This window comes from Antennarius striatus, chromosome 20 (genome assembly GCF_040054535.1).
Source record: "Antennarius striatus isolate MH-2024 chromosome 20, ASM4005453v1, whole genome shotgun sequence".
Classification (NCBI taxonomy): domain Eukaryota; kingdom Metazoa; phylum Chordata; class Actinopteri; order Lophiiformes; family Antennariidae; genus Antennarius; species Antennarius striatus.
The window spans coordinates 6,184,973-6,204,100 of NC_090795.1; the positions used below are offsets into that span (position 1 = coordinate 6,184,973).

Sequence of the window (19,128 nt, forward strand, 5' to 3'; positions counted from 1 at the left end):
CTTAAGACTGCCACGGCAGGAACGTAAACGCATCATTCCGACAAGATGGCCACGCTCTCCGTGTTCCGAGCGGCGCTGCTGGTGTCGTTTTCGGTGCTGCTGACAGCCGTGCTGGGGTTAGGGCTCCCAGCTCTGCTGAACGCTCTGACGAGGCTGGTGGGACTACCGGAGACGAGTGTCACCGAATGCATAGTTACGCTTTACTTACTTTTTGTGCTGTATGTTGCGACGCCTCGAATTCCTCGGGGGTCAGTTGAGGTAATAATATAGTGCTGTTCGGACTGTACTTTTGGACTGTTGCCTTATTTGCAGCACTGAAAATAACGAGTCCCCTTGAAGCTTACATATATGCTAACAACAAATTATAGAAAATTGTAATGACCCCAGCCATGCAGGTATAACAGAGAAGTTACTGTTAATATTGTTGTTTTAATTGTTTAGAAATATTGCAATAAACCGAAATATCGTGAATGGTTTGCAGACCAGAGTTTATTGTTTGGAATTAAATATGACATCGGTAATTACTAATTATACTAATGGACTTTCCCGGGTTATCATTAGTGAACTGTGCAGATTAAAATTGGAATTTGGATCAATCTAAGAAAATGTGTCAGCATTGTATACTTCTGCCTCCAAAATTAGAGGCATTTGTGGAACGAAAACACATATCATTTACTGCAGATAAAACTTTTTTTTTTTGTCATCTGAAATTTCTTCATTTCAGGTGAAGGGGAGAGCCGTGTTCATCACCGGCTGTGACAGTGGTTTTGGTCATGCCCTCGCTAAACATCTGCACAAACTGGAGTTCCAAGTGTTTGCTGGGTGTTTGCTTAAGGTAATGCATTAACTCATTTAGTGAGTACTCCCTTTTTAATAAAGCTACAAGGTATACTGTCATTGTCCTAGACCGCCAGGGGAACCTTCCATGATGCACCGAGCTCCTCCCTGTTGGCTCTCTGTCCGTCTCTCATCATCAGCAGTTGTACTCAAGCGGTCAAAGCAGATGGCTGCCCCCGATGTGTCTTGGGTTCTGCCTCATAAAGGGAGGTTTTTCTTGACTCCATTGCAGAAATGTTTGCACACGTGGGGCAAGTTGGGTTTTGTAAGAGCAGGTCTCTCCCTGCTTTACTTGGAAAGTGCCTGAGATAACCTTTTGTTATGATTTGGCGCTACACAAATAAAACAATTGAATTGATGAGCAAAAGCCTCAGGAAATCCAGAGCAATCCAGTTCTAAAGTTAAAACGTATTACACTGATCTGTATCTTAGCATATTCACTGGTGTAAAAACACACTGTCGCCCTTTCAGGACAAAGGTGGAGAGGGTGCAAAGATACTGGAGGACTTTCATTCAGATCGGATGAAGGTGGTCCAGCTGGACGTCTGCAGTGATGAGCAGGTGAACCAGGCCGTCACTGTTATCAAAGATAACCTTGCAGACCCTGAAAGAGGTAAATACGTCTGGAGCAGGAATGATGAGTTTGTGTGTGTTGTTTTTTTAAAAAATGATTTCTTTCTTTCTCTGACAATCTGTGGCTGGTGGTGTTTCAGGTCTGTGGGCTGTAGTGAACAACGCTGGCGTGTCAACGTTTGGAGAAATAGAATTTACATCAATGGACACCTATAAGCAGACGTCAGAGGTCAACCTGTGGGGCACCATCAGGGTCACCAAAGCCGTTTTGCCTTTAATCCGCAGGGCCAAAGGTCAGCAGTGAGAAAATAACCCTGTTTATGACATCTAATCTAACTGGTGATTTATAAATCAAGTCAAATAACGTAGCAGGGTAAAACTGCAAAACTCTTAAAGGAACAAGCATGTATGTTTGTTTTTTTGGGTTTATTTATTTTTGTCTAACATAAATCCACATAGAATGTGTGAAAGCCTCATCGTGTTTCTACTGCTGGTGTCTCCACAGGCCGTGTTGTGAACGTGGCCAGCATGTACGCCAGGATGGGAAACATTATGCGGTCGTCTTACTGCATATCCAAATACGGGGTGGAAGCCTTTTCTGATTGCCTTCGCTATGAGATGAAGACCTGGGGGGTGAAGGTGTCCATAGTCGAACCGGGAAACTTCATTTTGGCCACTGGCATCCTGTCCCGTGAAATTGTGGCCAGCACAGCCAATAAGCTGTGGAATGAGGCCCCCAAGCAGGTGAAGGAGGATTATGGGAAAGCCAAGTTTGAGCACCTCATGTCCCAAATGCGCTCTTACTGTGGCAGCGGGCAGAAGGAAGTTACCCCTGTCCTGGATGACATCACTGACGCCATCACTTCTAAGCGTCCTTACACGCGCTACAACCCGAGCGATCCCTATTGGTGGATCAGAACACAGCTGATGACCCATTTGCCTGGCGCCGTAACTGACTTCCTCTACTTCTAATGGAGTGGTTCCTGCTCTTGTCTCTCTTCTTAAAGGTACAGGAAGTCTTCAAATATGTGGCTCGAGCTTACCTTGAGGACGGGTGTCTGCAGTGTCTTGTTGGGCCTTTACAATCACACACGGATCAAGCCTTAAAAAAAGCGATTTTTTAAAGAAAAACCGATTGTTGCATTCCTTTTGTCCGACAAAATCTAATTGTCCATACACAGTATATTCCAAGAGACTTGGCATTTACTATGTGTTTGACAGCAGCTACATACTCGTAGCCGTAAAAACTGCATTGGTTGATTTGTGGTGGTTTGGGTTAATTAGATCGTCAGGATCCTCTTATGTTGGATTTTTTTCCTGCTCTGTGACACTGCTGAGGTTTGGACTGATGCAAGTATTCTGACAGCATGGGAGCAAAGTTGGTTCTAGATAAAGCTCCTGCTGTTCTGTCGGGGGGGGGCGACGCCGGAGCAACCCAAGGTCAGCTACTGTAAGACTAGTGAGATTTGGCTCAACTCACTAAAGTTACATAAGTGCAGCACAAGCACACTTTGTCTCACGCTCACCCAGAAGTCCTACATGCTACTGACAGTGAGCCTGATTGATGAGATTAATGAGCACATTTTAAACACAACTTCTATGATAGAAAAATGTTTTGTATATGAAATGTGAATGAAGAGATGATTTATTTTAAAATTGCAATCAATATATTTTCCACAAAAATGTTCGAGATAGTCACTAAAATACAGTATTTACGTGCCCGTTGACAGTAGCTGTAATGATACAAAAGACCACTAGGTGGCACACCTGCATCATGTAGAACTACCACACTGAATTATGTTTATCAGATATTGTTCTAATTTATCATACATTACAACAGGACGCTAAAGGGCAGGTAAAGAATGACCATCTCTTACAGCTGCTAAGCACTGTATAAACTTTGTATTCCATAAATCAGTAAATGACTGAAAAATAGGTTCACTTTGACAGCATTCAAAGATACATGTTTTTACATTGTTTATTAAATCTTTTTGAACACTCTAATAAACTCTTCTACATTATTACACCTGACGATGATCTCCCCTCCGTAAAAACAGTATTAAGAGCATGACATTAAATTTCACAGCACTGCTTTTTTTTTTTTTTAATCATTCCACAGCATAGATCTGTTTTCTTCACTCCCTCGTACAGAAAAAAAAAAAGCTTCATGAAACAAAGGACACTATAGAAATGTAAGCAGCACAAAAAGCACCACGGGGTCATTTGTTCATAATATTATCAAGACATCTTTTTTTTTTTTAAAGATTTGACATCTCAGGCTTGTTTAGCAGTGAAGGAACTCCAGCTGCACATGAAAATCGATTATATAAAGTCTCGATAATATCTGTCACAATTAACTTCATGTCCTTTAAGCAGAATCATTTCTGTACAGCTTCAAAGGCTCTGCTCATGCGGCCTCTGTTGGTGTAAGATGGAAAAAAGATCCCAGTTTATTTCTATCTATGTAGGGAGATAATGTATTTCAGTATTTGAATATCAAGTCAAACATTTAAGCATTGCAGGCTTTTTAAAAAAAAAATTACATATTTAAGAGTCTAACCTGCAACAGTGACTGTCTTCCACTACTGTTATGAAATGCATACAGGCATTGAAAAGAACTATTCCCTCCGGAGACCATGACAGTTTCATCACAACCAACAATATGATACCGTTAACTTGAGGTGCTCATACATGAGATTCAGGTCATGATTACATCACACCTGGGGTTATGTTTCTGAACAAACATGAGCTCATAGTTTATACTGTACATGTAGGCATCCATTTGTTGTAACCAGCAAAGGTAAGGCCACTTGAAACTAAACACCTAAATGGGCATTTTATGCATGGCAAAAAACAAAAAGTTCATCCTAAGACGGTTGATAAAGACAACTTTTTCTTCGAGGATGTCGCTCAGCTGATGCACATGCAAATCTTGGAACTAAACAACACACGACGGTGACAACAGAAGTGGGAACAAAATGATTAAAAAGAACAACACTAGACCTTTGGCTAACAGAGAGCTGTGAAGGCACATTCAAAGCTAAATCTTTCAGACCGGGGTGCATTGTGTTGCCATTTATCACTGTAATGCTGCATAATAGCTAGATTTCTGCAGAACTGGAAGCCAGGGAGGAAATTTCACAACAAACTGGGCTGCTGATAGCATTATTTCTACTGTAGGCAAACACACGTCTCACATAAAGTGTCAAAAGAATGGCACTGATACAAAAACCAGGGTTGGGTGTAATAAATAATAAAATTCCTTTACCCAAAATACTTTTCTGGTGACTAATAATACAAAGCAAAGAAGTGGGGCAACCGAAAATAAAGGGAACACAGGCACAAATGTCTGATACGACTTGGAAAAATGGTTTGAGGTTAAAAGTAAATCTTGGGACCCAAAATAAACCAAAAAAAAAAAAAAATTAAAAATCATGTGATTCACATTCTGAACTATGGAACTCATAAATCTGTCAGGTTGCAAAAACGAGATCTTTCAAGTCCTGACAGAAGCTTTTTAATCCTGGAATGTTTTTGTACTGCTAAATAAAATGTCACTTAAATTAATGTTTCATCTGCTACTGCAGGTCTAGAATTAGCTCTTGACATTCTAACCCGTCATCAGTTAAAATAAAAGCTATTTTGTTTCACCGCTCAGAATTCAGCTGCAGCTCATTACGCCGGGGAATGGAGAATGAAGCTCACGCCCACGTTTTGTGCTCATTCTTGCGGGACAGACTTTTTCACGCATTGACTTACTAAACCTTAAAAGCTTTTCTGAAACACTCCCATCTAAAAAAAACCCTTTTTCTGCCATGATGCATCACGTTCATACGTTCATTTCCTCATCCGCGTACATCTGGGGAGCGGTGATCCAGATCTTCTGTTCGATGGAACAGCCTCTCCTAGTCTCCTCCCTGCATCCTACTTTTGTTTTTTAGGGTTCATTTTTCCATTCCTCCTCCTCCGTGAGCACCCCACCCCCCACCCCACCCCACCACAGCTGGAGAACTCATCATCGCATGCATAGAGATCATCATCTCCCTCGGTCCGCCGCTGGAACGGCTCCCTGCCAGCGCCGCTGCAGCTCTGATTGTCGGCGCCGGCGCGAGTTGCCCTTCAAACATTCAAGCACCACTCGGTCTATTTTCTTTCGACAAACACCCAAATCTGCACTGTAAATATGAACCATGTGTTTCTGCTGAAAACATTTTGTTCCTAACTTGACTCACCATACATTTGGAGAAACAATCTAGTTTTTTGGGGGGGTTTTTTCCCCAAACTGTGTGACTTGTGCATCGTGAAGGACTTCCCAGACGTCAAGCATCTAAAACACTTTTCTATTACCAGAACTTAACTTAGCTGCTTCCTGGAAACTCTTGATGCAGATGTCCAGCAAACACGTGAACAGATAACATGACCCCTGGTTGACCCTCCACATCTCCATTCCCTCCAGTGACATCATCCACTGGACCGCCTGCACTAGTTCCTCTCACAGCCCCAATGACTTCCACTGGAAGCCTCACTGCTGCCATTCAAATAACCCCACCCTCCCTCACCCCCATCCCCTCCAACTCATTACCAGAGAAATGTCTTCTTTGGCAACAATAGGAAGACGCATCAGCCGTCAGTCACATTCTAGCAGGGGAGGGGGGGGATTTTTCAGACTACGAGGGAGGATTTCTGACTCTCCCTGCCCTCCTGACGGAGATAGGCCGCTCTGTCATCATGTTAACTCTTTGCCTCCTTGCACGCCCACAGTCTGCTCTGTAACATTCACATGATATGGATACAGCAATATGTAAGACAAGCAGTTGTGTTGTACAAATAAAAAAAAAAAAAGTTGATGCAACCATTCTGACCCCCACCCCACAAGAAGAGGAATCCCGATGCAAACGGCTGTAATGTTCTACTGTCTATATCCGCGATCCTGACTGTATCAATAAATATATTTTGGTCACTTAATTATATGTTTTTTTTTATTCGTGAGAAGCAGTTAGCTGAAGTTGTGGATTAGGGAGTCCACAAACGCGAGGAGTAGATGAAGACAGACAAAAACAAACTGAGTTTGCAACCAAGGCCCCAACGTCCGAACGTTGCCTCCTGCAAGTGGTGGTTGTGAATTCTGACGCAGTTAAAACTCATCACATTGAAAAAAAAAAAAAAAGAAGTTAAAAAGATTATATATTATCTACAAAAAACAAAAAGGATGAAACTAAATGCAACTCTAATAGGTAAAGTGAAAAATACATGGCATTGCCTATGACCTAACACATCTGGATAATTTAAAATAGGCGACCAAGAGATCTGTAGTCAACTCTCAGGAGTCTTTCTGTCTCCTCTTTCCACACCTCCGTGTTTTTTTTCCCCCCATACCTCTTGGAATGCTCACAGATCGGGCATTAAGTCCTGATGATGTGTTAAGTCAGCAGGCTTGGAGTTTATATGTTAGTGTGTGTTCTGGCTTAATATTTGTATCTGTATTTGGTTGTGTGTGTGTGTGTGTGTGTGTGTGTGTGTGTGTGTGTGTGTGTGTGTGTGTGTGCGTATTATATATGGATGCAGCTAACAATGTATTGCTGTGTGGGCCTGTGTGTGAGTGTTTGTGGGGTGAAGGGGGATCAGGAGGCGGCCAGGGCCTTGATCAGGTACAGTTTGTCTCCCTGCTCACTGGTGAAGATGGGGGCCTTTTTGTAGTGTTCAACAAGCTCCTCCATGGAGTTGAACTTGCGCTGTCCAATGCAGTAAAGGTTTTCCTTCAGTTGAACTTTGAAATGCTTGTTCTTGCTCTGCGCCTTCAGGGAGATGGAGAAGTCGTGTGGCTGCGGAAAGCAAAGGAAACAAAGCGGTTTGTTAGGGGGTGGTCTCCACTTCCTGTTACTCAAAATACGTCTCGTTTACTTGTTTTGGATGCGTTTCTGAGATTCTCAGGCCATGCAGATGCACCTACAGTGAGTTTGTCATGTGGCTTCATAAAAACATGATAACAGCAATCTACAGACCCCCCCCCCTCTCTGCTGGTTTTACACTGTTACTGTGAAAGCTCTGATGACAAAGACAAATAAATATTTATGATGACAGCCGTGTTCAAAGTAACAGCTAACTAGTAGGAACTGGCCAGTATGTGGAATTATGATGAATTCTTAACCACCCCCCCCCCCCCCCCATGTGTTCCAGGACCTTCTGATTCACTAATTCAACTTAGAGGAAGAACTAAATGTCCTAAAACAATAAACAAGCTTTGACCGTACGTCTGACGCATCCACACAAGAACAGGAAGGAAAGCGTTTTTCCTTTCGATGCTGGTCAACACTGGTATCCACGCAACGCCCCCACCAGCCAGAGTTACCGGTATATAAATCACCAACTGTGAATATTTCAGCCTAAATCCCACCATGAAAAGCTGTAAACCGATCAAAGATGATCAGGTGAGCAGCTGAGGCTACTGACCGAAGACTCGCTGTCCCGGATGAGGAAGTCTCCCTCGATGCCTCTCTGGTTGAGCGCCACTTCCGCCTGATGGCGCGTCACCTTCCCGTAGTACCACTCCTTCCCCGCGAAGCGCCCGCTGCCCGAGGGCGAAATGTAGTCACAGTCAGGTGTGGGTGGCCCGGCGGGCCCTGCTGTGGATTTATGGGAGCTGGAGTCCAGCACAGTGACGTAGTTTTTAGGCACCAAGCCCAGCTGTCCGTCCGCTTTGCGACATTTCCACCACTCCGGGTCGTTCTCGGGCTTCTCCACCACCTCCATCACTTCACCCTTCTCAAAGTTTAGTTCCTCGTCGTTGTCTGAGTTGAATGGGTAGAGCGCCTGGACCGTGTGCAGCACCCTGTTTCCGTTCGTGGTGCTGTTCACTACGGCCGCCAGCTTCTCTGTTAGCGATCCGGCCGGGTCTCCCAAACAGAGGCCGCCCATGCCGCCGCCGCCCCCCGCTGTACCGTCCACATCCTCCGTCACGTAGTTGGACGGAAACCAGCCGGAGCGACCGCTGTAGCTGCCGCGCCACCAGCCGTCGCTGCACTTCTCCATCACCACCACCCGGGTGCCTTTGACTAGCGACAGCTCGTCCTCGCGCTCCGCTGTGTAGCTGAACTTGACCAGAGCAGGAAGGTTGAGGTCGTACAGCCGCTCGCCGTTATCCGCGTACATGTCTGCATCTGCGTTGGAGGCCGTGTCTCTCATCACTCCCTTTCTGCTCTTCACCTTCCCAATTCCTAGAACGTAAAAAAAAAAAAAAAAAAAAATTTCATGGAAAGATGTCAGAGTTCACAGTGGAAAACCTTGTCATTATCCACACTCAATTTAAATCAAATGAACTAGAGCAGACAATTATAAGGCAACTAACATGCTGAATTTAAAGATAAACAGGCTTTCAGATCTTTATGTGTCAATTAAGTAAATAGGTGCTACTTTGCTGAAGCACAAGTCCCTGGAATTTCACATCTTTCCAAGCTTGGAACAAGTCTCAACGGAAAAGAAAAACCGAACAGGCGTTAAAAAAAAAATCTGAATTTACAGGAGAATAAAAGAACAGACAAACACGAGGCAGCTATAATGAGCATTAAGGTTGTGCTGAGAGACAGAGGGTGGATAAGTAGGGCTGAAAGGCATTTCTTTTCCACATTACGGCACTCGAACCCCCCCCCCCCACACACACACACACACAAGCACTCCAGATCCAAATACATTCTTGGGGATTGTGTCTCGGTGCTGATGAAACAAAAAGCAATGCTGGTGTGGTTGAAAAGTACAAATCTGAGTGGGATGAAAACTTATTATGGCATGGGACTCTGAATCCAGGGGAAACCAAAAACATGAACGCTCGCATAGCACATCACCCACAACTTCACTTGGAAATTAAAAAGCACCAAAAAAGGGGCTCGGTCACATTTTGTCGCTGCTAATCACGCAGCGCTAATCACATGGGATTAATCTAGCACCTGCAGGCCTCCATTACAAACTCCACCACATTTCTGCCAGCAGTCATTTTTGAGCCCCCCCCCCTCCATTCTGGACCTCATGACACTCAGAGCATCCCACTGTTCTGACCATGTGACTTCAGCAGACATGGGATGATTTTAAAAAAAAGGAATTTATAAAGAGGACTGGTGACCACATGGTGAATTTTATCATGAGTGCAGAGAAACCTCTTGGCGTGGTCTAAGACCTGCGCAGCCCAGACATTAACGGGAGGGGGATTACCAGGTCCTTCAGCTTTTCCCTGCTTTATGCAGCAGAGAGGCTTAGCTCCAGCTAGTCTGTGATTGTCCGACTGGACAAGACTTTCCAGTCCTTCCAACTTTCCAAAGTTGATCAATCCATCTGCAGAAACAGGGAAAGCAGCAATCCCCCTTTTTGCTAGCTCTTGCAAAGTTAATATGAAATGACTGTTATTATGACAGATCTATGGTCTAAGTGATGATGCTAGCAAACCAGAATAAAGCTGAGACAGGCACCGAGACCAGACGCCGGGAACAGACCATAGTGACTATTTGTGATTACGTCTCCGAGGCTATTGTTTGTATAATCCAGAGTCAGCCGTGGAAAATTATAGACGAAGGCAGGTTTCATCGTCTCTTGGAGTTTGTTTACGGAGCGAGGAACGTGAGTAATTTGTCACAATGCCATGCTGGATCCGTTTCACCGTCGATAAGTTGTTATCAAAACGTGTCCGTGTGTCAAGGAGCACAGACAAATTTCATGGTAGCACTGTGAGTCAAACGGCAAATTGCTTGGAGGCAGACCCTGTTATTAGTCACACAGACACCAAACATAACTCCCAACTGCAGACGGAGTGTTAAAAGCTGTCTGAACGTGGAGGCTGCTTCTAGATAGGTGCAAACTCAAGAGAGACCTGGTAAAAGATTGAAACATCTGTCTTTAAATATTGACATTTTCAATGTTTAAAACATCACAAATATGCTGCTGGAAGAAAGTAGAGCTTACATATGACATGTGGAGGGAGAAAAGATGTTGGCGCAGGTGCAAACCCCAGGATGTATTGTGTGACCTACTTAGCTTCAAACAAAGATTAGGGGTCAAGTCTGCATCCATCACGTATCTCTGAGCTCCAGCTGAGAATGGAGATAACAGAACTTCATATTTAGACTGCCAGTACAGGTACAGCAGCTTTTATCAGTGTGTCCCTTGTCAGGGATTGTATTCGCTGCTTCCTGCTAGTCGCACGCACACTTTGCATTAAAAAAAACCAGAACAAAGGAACACTGCTTTTCTCTAGATGCTCATCTGAGCGGAGGCAGTAAGGGAAAGTTGGGATTTGCCTACAAAGCTACAGACAAGACCAGAAGATAGAGGTTAGTGAGGACATCTGCTTATCTAACGGCCAACCTGTCGTTCTGTACAATTCCAGAAAAGTTAGGACAAAATGGAAAGTGAATGTGTTTTTGTTTTGTTTTTTGGACAAACTGGGACTGGTAAAACATTTTATAGATAAATAGATCAACCGGTACCCAGTGATCAGGTATAAAAACAGAAAAGCTCACTTAAAGGCAAGATTGTGTGAAGGATACTTCAATATAAGCTTGGAAGAACACTGTTTCATAACATAGACAGTTTGCTTGCTAACAGCAATGTATTTTCATTTACACTGTTTGCAAAGTGATGTCATTTTCTGATCCACAGCAGAGAACAACAGTGAGTTTCCTATAAAAATATAGAACAGGCTCTTATCTTACCAGGTCTTGGCACTAGACACTTCTGTCTAGATTAGTTATGACGACTGTTTCTAGACAGTTTGTCTTGCCAGCAAGCTACACCTAACACTTCTACCACAACACCAGCATGCAAGGATAGAATTGATATTAACAGTAAATAGGAAAGCAGTGAGACATCCTTAAATTCTGTGTAACAGGTCTAACATCTGTACAACTCTACAACGACTACCATAAGCATACATGGCAAAAGCAGTAGAATAAAAAATACAAACAAAAGAATCGTCTCTCCACCCTAACTTCAAACCGTGAACTGCATGACCTTTGTATGTACAGTTCGCCAGATGCTGTGGCTGAGAGCTTTCCCCCCTTCCCTCAAACAAAGCAACACAACGCTGCTTCTGCCCATACTTGGGAAATCAAACGTTTGCGGTCTGGAAACTTTTATTTTTACTGTCAGATGCTTTTCCTGTGCATTTCCTGTGAGAGGGATGCAGAAGAGGTAAATGACGTTGCGTCAGACGGCAGTAAATCACTGCAGACAATGCTAAAAGGCCACAACACGTATATGTTAGAACTCTCAGAAAACTTTTTCTGTTTAAGGATGAGACAAACTGAGAGAAGGAGAAGAAAGTGCCGGTGGACTTGTTCTGGCTGCCAGTGACAGCCAGGAACTATTTTTGTTTGTAACTTTGGCCTGCCCACATTGGGTGGTGTCCATTGTCTGGCAGGGCCCTTTCGACCCTTTGGCTTCCCCCCATTCCAGGGTTCTTCCTCTGTGGACGGCAACAACCCACGTTGGGTCTGCCTGACAGTCTCTGAACATCCCCATGCTTGATCAAAACCAGATAGCTGGAACAATTTAAGCAGCAGTGAAAAAGCTAAAAAAAAAAGAAAGAAAACATCAAATATTTGAAGTGAATCTCTTTCATGTCTTTAATTATATATCCATGCCATCACTTGCCTCTTTCAAACAACCATTGCATAACAGCGACAGAACAAATTCCCTTCTTTCACATCAGTCATTCAAGTCATGCCGTTCTTTTTGGGGCTGTGGAATACCCTATTTCACCTTCATTCCACTGAAATAGGACAAAGCGGCGGAATAAAGGCGCACCAGGCTAGCAAAGAAAAGCCAGGCTGTAGGTTCTATGTTAGTGATGTTTGTAACCATGGTGATTCCAAGTCAATCAACAATGTTTCACTCATTTTCAGACATGTGACACAATACAGTAACCCCAGTCGTATGGTCTACTATAAGGCTTACACACTGAATGACACCATGTGCAGTCAGAAAGAGTGAGTCAAACCAGTTAAAGGGGAAGACGTGCAGGACTGAGTGGGTGTGTTCTTCAGGTAGTCTTTAAAGGTGACGTCTTCAATCAGGCTGACTGACTGATACCTGCACAGGAAACAAGCCAGCCTTCAGAGGCTTCAAAAGCAAGGAAGCCATCGGTGTCTCGGATGGACCTCAGGGAGCGAATTAGGCTCCACGTTCCATTTGGTCTTTACTGACAGAGGCTAAAGGGAGTAGAGTACTTCTTGAAAATATTATCAGATTCTTTTCTGAAGTGTTACTGCTTTGAATCCACCCAGACCGCATCACTGCAGCAATGGTGGAGGATTACCTCACTCTCAAACTCTTGTTGCAGCACTTCTATCGGTAAAAATGTCTTTATGGTCAGACAGCTATTTTCAACTGACACATTTTCCCTGTAACGCTAACCCAAATCTAAAGTATGTTCTATTCAGGGTTTGTCTCCCTTCAGAACCAAAACTTTAGGAGCAAACATATACTGAACTTCAATGTTTTGTATGATATTTGGATGACTTGAATATTTAGTAACAGATGATCCCAGTTTAATTTGGTAGCGTGTTGAATTCTGATAAGTAACTAAAGAATACCATTCGCTCTGTGGACAGCAGGGGCAACTGTAAGGTAAGTAAACTGAGAGATTAACAATAGCTTTTATGGCCAATTCAAGGTACGTAATAAAGACAAAGAAGCTTGGCCTCACATGGTCTGTGCCATAATTGCCTTTAGTTCTTTAACCATTCATTCATTGTCAATGTTCGCATCGTCTCCTGTCACGGAGTGCTGGAGCCTATCCCAGCTGACTGGGGCGTGAGGCAAGGTACACTCCGGGAGCGACACCAGTGCACCTCAGAGCCACACGTAAACAGACAAGCACGCGCGCACACACACACACACACACACACACACACACACACACACGCACGCACACGCACGCACACACACATACACACAATTTCATATCATCAATCTACCTATGCTGCATGTGTTTGGAGATGGGAGGAAGCCAGAAACCCCCAGAGAACACCCACCAAAAATATTTCTAAAAAGGTCAAAATCAATCTCAACTCATGGTAGAGATGTGAATTGTTATAACATCAACTACACTAGTTTTTAACAGAAAATAATTTATAGTCAGGTAAACCACTAAAACCATTTAAGACAGGAAATGAGGCCATCACAGCTCAAACTATTGGTCTGTCGAAAATGCATTTGCAATGATTTGTCAGTGGTAAAGCTGTTTATCCTTGAAACCAAAAAGTAAAGAGTGAAATTTTACTCACATTGAGCCTTTTAAATGTGAATGTTTCCTCGATTTCTTACTATTGTAAAGTGAATCTCTTTGAGTTTAACAAAAGATATATTAAAACGTGAACGCAGGCTCTGGGAACTTCCTACTGCAATTTACTGTGGACTAAGGAGACATGATGTTTTTCTAATCGTAATTTAATTTTTAGAATAATCAGCCCTGACAAAGGGAGTGGTTCAACAAACCTTATCATTGTTCTCTGCTAATATTTACTGCTCTGGTCAGTCTTTCACAAGGCCAGACTGCTGGACACTTCCTCTTAAGAAATCCCTTAATGGTAAAGAAACGGAATGGTGGGACTCATGCCCCGTAAGGCATGAACAATGTTACAAGAGGGGAACTTTTCAGGACCTATATGACAATCACAGATCCCAAGCAAATATCATTAAAAATAACAATAATAATAATAATGTTTTTTGTTCTTCTGGTTTGGAATGGGCAGAGAGCAGTTTTTTGGAAAAAGAAGCGGGAATCGGAAAGCGGGACCGAAGGACAGAAAAGAAGTCCAACAGAAAGACACCCACACAATGATTCAACTTCCGTCTGACTTCTCACTTCCTCTCTGGCCTGCACTCCTCCTAAAGCTCAGGGAGAAATGTGGCTCAAATTAGAGTTTCCGCTCGCTAGGGAGGCTGAGAAACAGGAAAACAGAGGGAGGGGAAGAGAGGAGACTAACAGCTCTTGGTTTACACAAGCAAGGATTCTGTTAGCTCATCTGTGTTCTCTCTGGATTCTAATCCGAAAAAAAGGTAGGCTAGCTGACACACAGACACACAAATGCCTGCAACACAGGCAGAGTCAAGAGATACCACTCAACAGTTACAAGGTGAGATTACAACATGGGCGTGCGCCAACACCATTCACAAAAAGTGTGTCAGTGTGGCTGTAAAGTATCCACGGCCCACGGAGCTGCCAAGGTAATGACATTCCTCTGATAACTGGGAGAGGTGCTGGATATGGGAGTCCTGGGCCCATCAATCAGTACAGACCCCTTCCTCCTCTTTGCACAATGCCTACAGTGTTCTACAGGAGCACCCCGCATCCCTTTGGACTGTAGCTCATGATCTGGCTGTGGGGTGGAGGGGTTGGGTGAGGGGACCAGCCCAGAACAAGAGAGCTCACCCTGAGGGCAGCATAAAAGAAAACAGGCTATGTCTTGAGGATATTCCTAAATGAGGTGAAGGGGGGGTGGGGGGCTCAAGAGGACAAACGCTCAAAAAAAAATTAGATGGAATTACTGTGTGTGTGTGTGCTTAAAGGAAAAAGACAGAGGAGGACCGCTGGGGCAATTACAGGCTTCGACTCGGCAGAAAGCTTTTCAAAAAGCATATCCACCCAGTCTTTGCAGTCGCTCACAGGAACGGCCTCGAAAGCTGTTGAGACACACACATACTCTCTCGCATTGCTAGCGCAACGTGTTGGCACAAAAAAATGTCCTGCCTGTTCTAATTATGGCACCGTCGTTTTAGTTTATCTTAAGACAATACAGACTTAAAAGTGAAAAATCTGAATTTAAAGCCAAAAAATACTCTTGCACAATCAAAGAGAGAAAAGGGAACCAATCAAACATAAAGCCAGTGCTTTCAACACCACTTGTGATAAAACAAAGAGCAATTTTAAAAAGGCATTATAGAAGATGAGGAAAGTTGAAAACTCACGAAAGAAATGTTTGAATAGGTTAGCCATGTCCATTTTGGGCTCGCCGCTGTCCCCTCTCTCTGTGTGTCTGTCCCGGCCCCTGCTCTCTTCCCACTGCAGCTGTAGAGTTATTCCATGTGAACACCCAGAGAGTTGGGCGTATAGCGGAGCAGGGCAGCCCACTCCATCACCATGTGGTCTGGCTAAGCCAATGAGAGCGAAGGGATAGAGGCGCCTCTAGTTCAGCTCTGGAAGGCAGAGCACAGAGGCCTCATGGAAAGGGGAACAACGAGGGAGGGGAGAGGGCTAACGCTCTGAGAAAAAAAAAGAGATGAAAGAAAGGAGATAGAGGGAAAGTGAAGGCGCTGTTCCACCAACATTTATCAGCAGGGTTGAGTTTGTTATAGCGTAGAGGTAAACAAAAACGGGGAGAACAACTCAGTGGGTCCTCAGTGTCATATGACCTCAGTTGTTTGCCGAGACACAACTTTACAACAAACCCAGGAAACATGAGTCCTCAAACACAGAAGCAACAAAACACAGCTCTGTGTAGACAGATCTTACTATCACAAATTCTGTGACATGATGCCGCCACTCCACGCCCAGGAACAAGCTCATTTTGGAAAGGAAAACAAGGACAGGATTTGTCCTCCCACATAACAACACAAGGCGTGTGGTCATCAGGCCTCTTACTAATCTCACAAACACACAGAAGAAAAACAGGGGAGTGTGGCAATCATGCAGCTGGTAACCCGAAGTTGTTTAGTCAGTAGGTTTAGAAGCAGATAGAAAGTTGTTGGGAGTCTTGTGGCTGTGCTGTATAACAGCACATATCCCCCACCCAACCACACACATGAAACAAGCTACACACTTGAAGGCAAAAAACACTGGGCGGACGCTAACCAATAACAGAAATGTCTTGTAAGTTAAAATCAGGGTTTTCAAAAATGACCTCTGTATAAAAAAGTATGTAAAATATCACTGGTTTCGCTACAACGTTCACACATTCTTAAAACAGAAATGCTGCTCCGCTCACAGGAAGATGTAGCTCACATGTCCAGCAGATAAGTGCTTAGCAAAATAGCTGCAGTGTTGTGATACAGACATGAAACTGATGATATGCTTCTGGTTAGCAGAACACCACCGTTCTCGTGGCCCTTAAGGCGAAGTAAAAGGCGCTTTGAGGCCCAGGGTCTTCTCGTGCAGATCACCTGACATCATCAGCTCCACATCAGACACAAGGGAAGGAGATAAGGCGACTTGTTTCATCAGCCAAACAAGTTTTGTTTGGTAACAGTTTGCTTGTCAACTTGTAACAATACCTGGACATCAGTTGAAATAACCAACACCATTAGCAGCTGCTGCAAGGGACTGGGTTTCGACTGTATGAAGCACAGTACACTCTTCATCTTTTCAATGTATTTTGTGTTGGATCATGTTTTCTCGGTTTAGATGGCTTTCTCTGCCCCAGACCCATGTATTATATTAGACTGCAGGGAGTGTTGTCTGCATTGGTTCTTGACGAGTAGCCATGCTAGCAAAGCCTTCTATCTTCTCCTTACCTAACATAATCCACAAACCAAATGTGACATAAATTGCTTCAACATGAATCTGTATTCAAACGTCACAATATGATTTGGTTGGTGTGCTTAGAAATACAGACTTCAATACCTAACCCTGCTCACGTCTCTGGTTTTAATGTTCTGTTTCTCACCTCAAACAAAAGCATGGACAGCAGGAGCTGTGAGAAATACTCCCAAAATTCTCAAGTGATTATTATAATATACTATATAAGTGGGATGAGTCTTTATAAAACAGAATTCATTAGATTTAATGTCAATGTCACAATGGAAATCTATTTATAGCTGAAATAGGTGGCTGAAATATCATGGTTATGCTATCGCTCTTAATCTTGTTACTGATGTCATGCAGAGCAGCAAAAGTTAAACATTTGAAAAGCAATTGAAACTAAATATTGGTTATTTTTATTTTGTGAAAAAGCACAAATACATAATCAAAACATTAAATCATAAGAAACATAAAAGTCTTTCTGTAATCCAGCCTGGATGTCAGTAGTCTGAATATAATTTCCAAATCACCACCAATGTCTGTCCTCAAGTAGTTAACCAAGACAAATAGTAGCCCTGGCTCATGTATACAGTTACATTTGGCTTGTACCAGGCAGGACAAAGACCCAATGAGAGTGCCCAGTATTTCCCTTATGTTGACAGCTCAGACAACACCTGTGCCACATCAACTCAGGCTATGATGTAAAAAAATGTGAGAAAAAATGTAAGTGGATACCATCTGCTAGAGTCGTACACACACACACACACACACACACACACCAAAAGTGGAGCTAATTACATTTATTAACATCAAATTGACCTGGTAGATTAATTGTTGTCACATTTTCCTTTCAGGCTGCTGTTAGTATATAACCAAGTGTTGTCCTAATTAAAAGATACTCATTGATTTTGTTTAATATAGGTTAAAAAGCAAAGACTCGTGGGTATAAAACAAAGCCAGTCAATCTCAAACAGAAAAATGATCTGAAGAACTGAAGTGCAATATACAGTATGTAAGTGCTTATAGCTTTGTAAGTAATGTGGAAACAACACTTGAAAACCAAAATCCAAAAGGATTTTCCTTACCAAGGGTGTCTTTGAGATTCTTGACGATAGAAGCCTTCCTTGCGCTGTTTTTCCTCTCCACGTAGTTAGATGGTACAAAGCCTGTTTTGTTGGTAGCGTTTCGGACCCGCCACCAGGACTTGGAGTCATCGAGGAGCCACAAGCGCTCATTTTTCTTGATGTCCAGCTCTTGGTCCTGTTGGGCCATGTAGTCAAACTTGGCGATGACAATCACCTCTTCCGTCATTTTGTTCTAGGTGTACTGGGGGAGAGACAGGGTAAAGATCTCGCATCAGAATAGACAGGGTGAATATTCGTAATTCCTGAAAACTGCATTGACTTATTAGAAACCACATTTCACACAAACGTCTTTTAACAAGAAATGTCTTACTCATTTATGAATGAAAACCATCTGTTAACTTTTTATCTTGGCAACGTTATGTAATTACTCAGTAACAACACAGAAGGCGCAACAGTTAGGTACAAGTAACACAAAAAGTTAATACAGAATCTATGGAAACTGAAAATAGACAGCTGTACCTGTGCTGCATCAAAGCTAAGAACTTCAAGGGCTCTGACACTTCTGTGTTGACCTAGAAAAAAACAGAAATAACATAGTTAAACAATGATTGGTTAAACTTTTCCCCTTAGATTTAAAGACAGAGTGATGCAATTATACTATTCCTAAGTAAATCCAGCTACTGTTTCAACAGTTTCTCACACAATAATTGCAATCTTGAATTAACAGACACAAACATCTATACTTTTCAGTTCTCAACAAAACCCAAGAACTACCAGAGAGTACAATCTGCCAGTATCCTCATTCATATCCCAAGATGATTTCCTCTCAGGAGGAGTCCAACGATTGTCTATTGTGTCAGCCATCGGACGTTAACGCAAGAGCCAGGAAGATGGCAAAGATTACTGTACTGTAATGGGGAAGCAGAGAAGAGGTGCACTGTGCGTCAGCATTGTGTGGGGTGGGGGTGGGGTAGCTCTCAGTGTACTGATGATGCATGATGCTAATTTAAATTTAACATAAGCCTATAAATATTCCCAACGTGCAGGCAATGCAAACGCTGTGATTGTGTGATTCACTTTATGCATGGCTCTATTGTTTCTGAAGTGCTTCATCCCAGGAACTTTTTTAGT

At 43.1% G+C, this 19,128-nt stretch overlaps 2 protein-coding genes across 7 annotated transcripts in view; one reads left to right on the top strand and one right to left on the bottom strand.

Moving 5' to 3' along the window:
* Nucleotides 1-3,592, top strand: bdh1 (3-hydroxybutyrate dehydrogenase, type 1). Of its 2 annotated transcripts, none has more exons than XM_068343595.1 (5): nt 1-192; nt 725-835; nt 1,309-1,450; nt 1,551-1,703; nt 1,916-3,592. In XM_068343595.1, exons 1-5 carry the CDS (start codon nt 46-48, stop codon nt 2,380-2,382), a joined length of 1,020 nt encoding a protein of 339 aa, XP_068199696.1. In that variant the 5' UTR covers nt 1-45; the 3' UTR covers nt 2,383-3,592. The 2 variants fall into 2 exon arrangements, with proteins under 2 accessions (XP_068199696.1, XP_068199695.1); XM_068343594.1 differs by having other exon boundaries at nt 6-258.
* nck1b (NCK adaptor protein 1b) overlaps nt 3,373-19,128 on the bottom strand; it is a 25,177-nt gene continuing 9,421 nt past the window's right edge. For 4 of the 5 annotated variants that reach the window (XM_068343589.1, XM_068343592.1, XM_068343590.1 and 1 more), the window contains exons 2-5: nt 18,517-18,569; nt 17,998-18,238; nt 7,861-8,624; nt 3,373-7,232 (exon numbers count right to left, since the gene is read on the bottom strand). In XM_068343589.1, the coding sequence (XP_068199690.1) occupies nt 7,032-7,232; nt 7,861-8,624; nt 17,998-18,223 (1,191 nt within the window). In that variant the 5' untranslated portion in view covers nt 18,224-18,238; nt 18,517-18,569 and the 3' untranslated portion in view covers nt 3,373-7,031. Of the gene's footprint in view, nt 7,233-7,860; nt 8,625-15,363; nt 15,493-17,997; nt 18,239-18,516; nt 18,570-19,128 lie in introns of those variants that run through there. The other variant, XM_068343593.1, reaches the window with a different exon arrangement.

Excerpts from the sequence above, each read along its gene's own strand:
- bdh1 (XM_068343594.1), top strand. The coding sequence starts at position 46 with ATGGCCACGCTCTCCGTGTTCCGAGCGGCGCTGCTGGTGTCGTTTTCG. Across the intron at positions 259-724 it reads TTCCTCGGGGGTCAGTTGAG|GTGAAGGGGAGAGCCGTGTT; the intron begins GTAATAATATAG and ends TCTTCATTTCAG. Across the intron at positions 1,451-1,550 it reads CCTTGCAGACCCTGAAAGAG|GTCTGTGGGCTGTAGTGAAC; the intron begins GTAAATACGTCT and ends GTGGTGTTTCAG.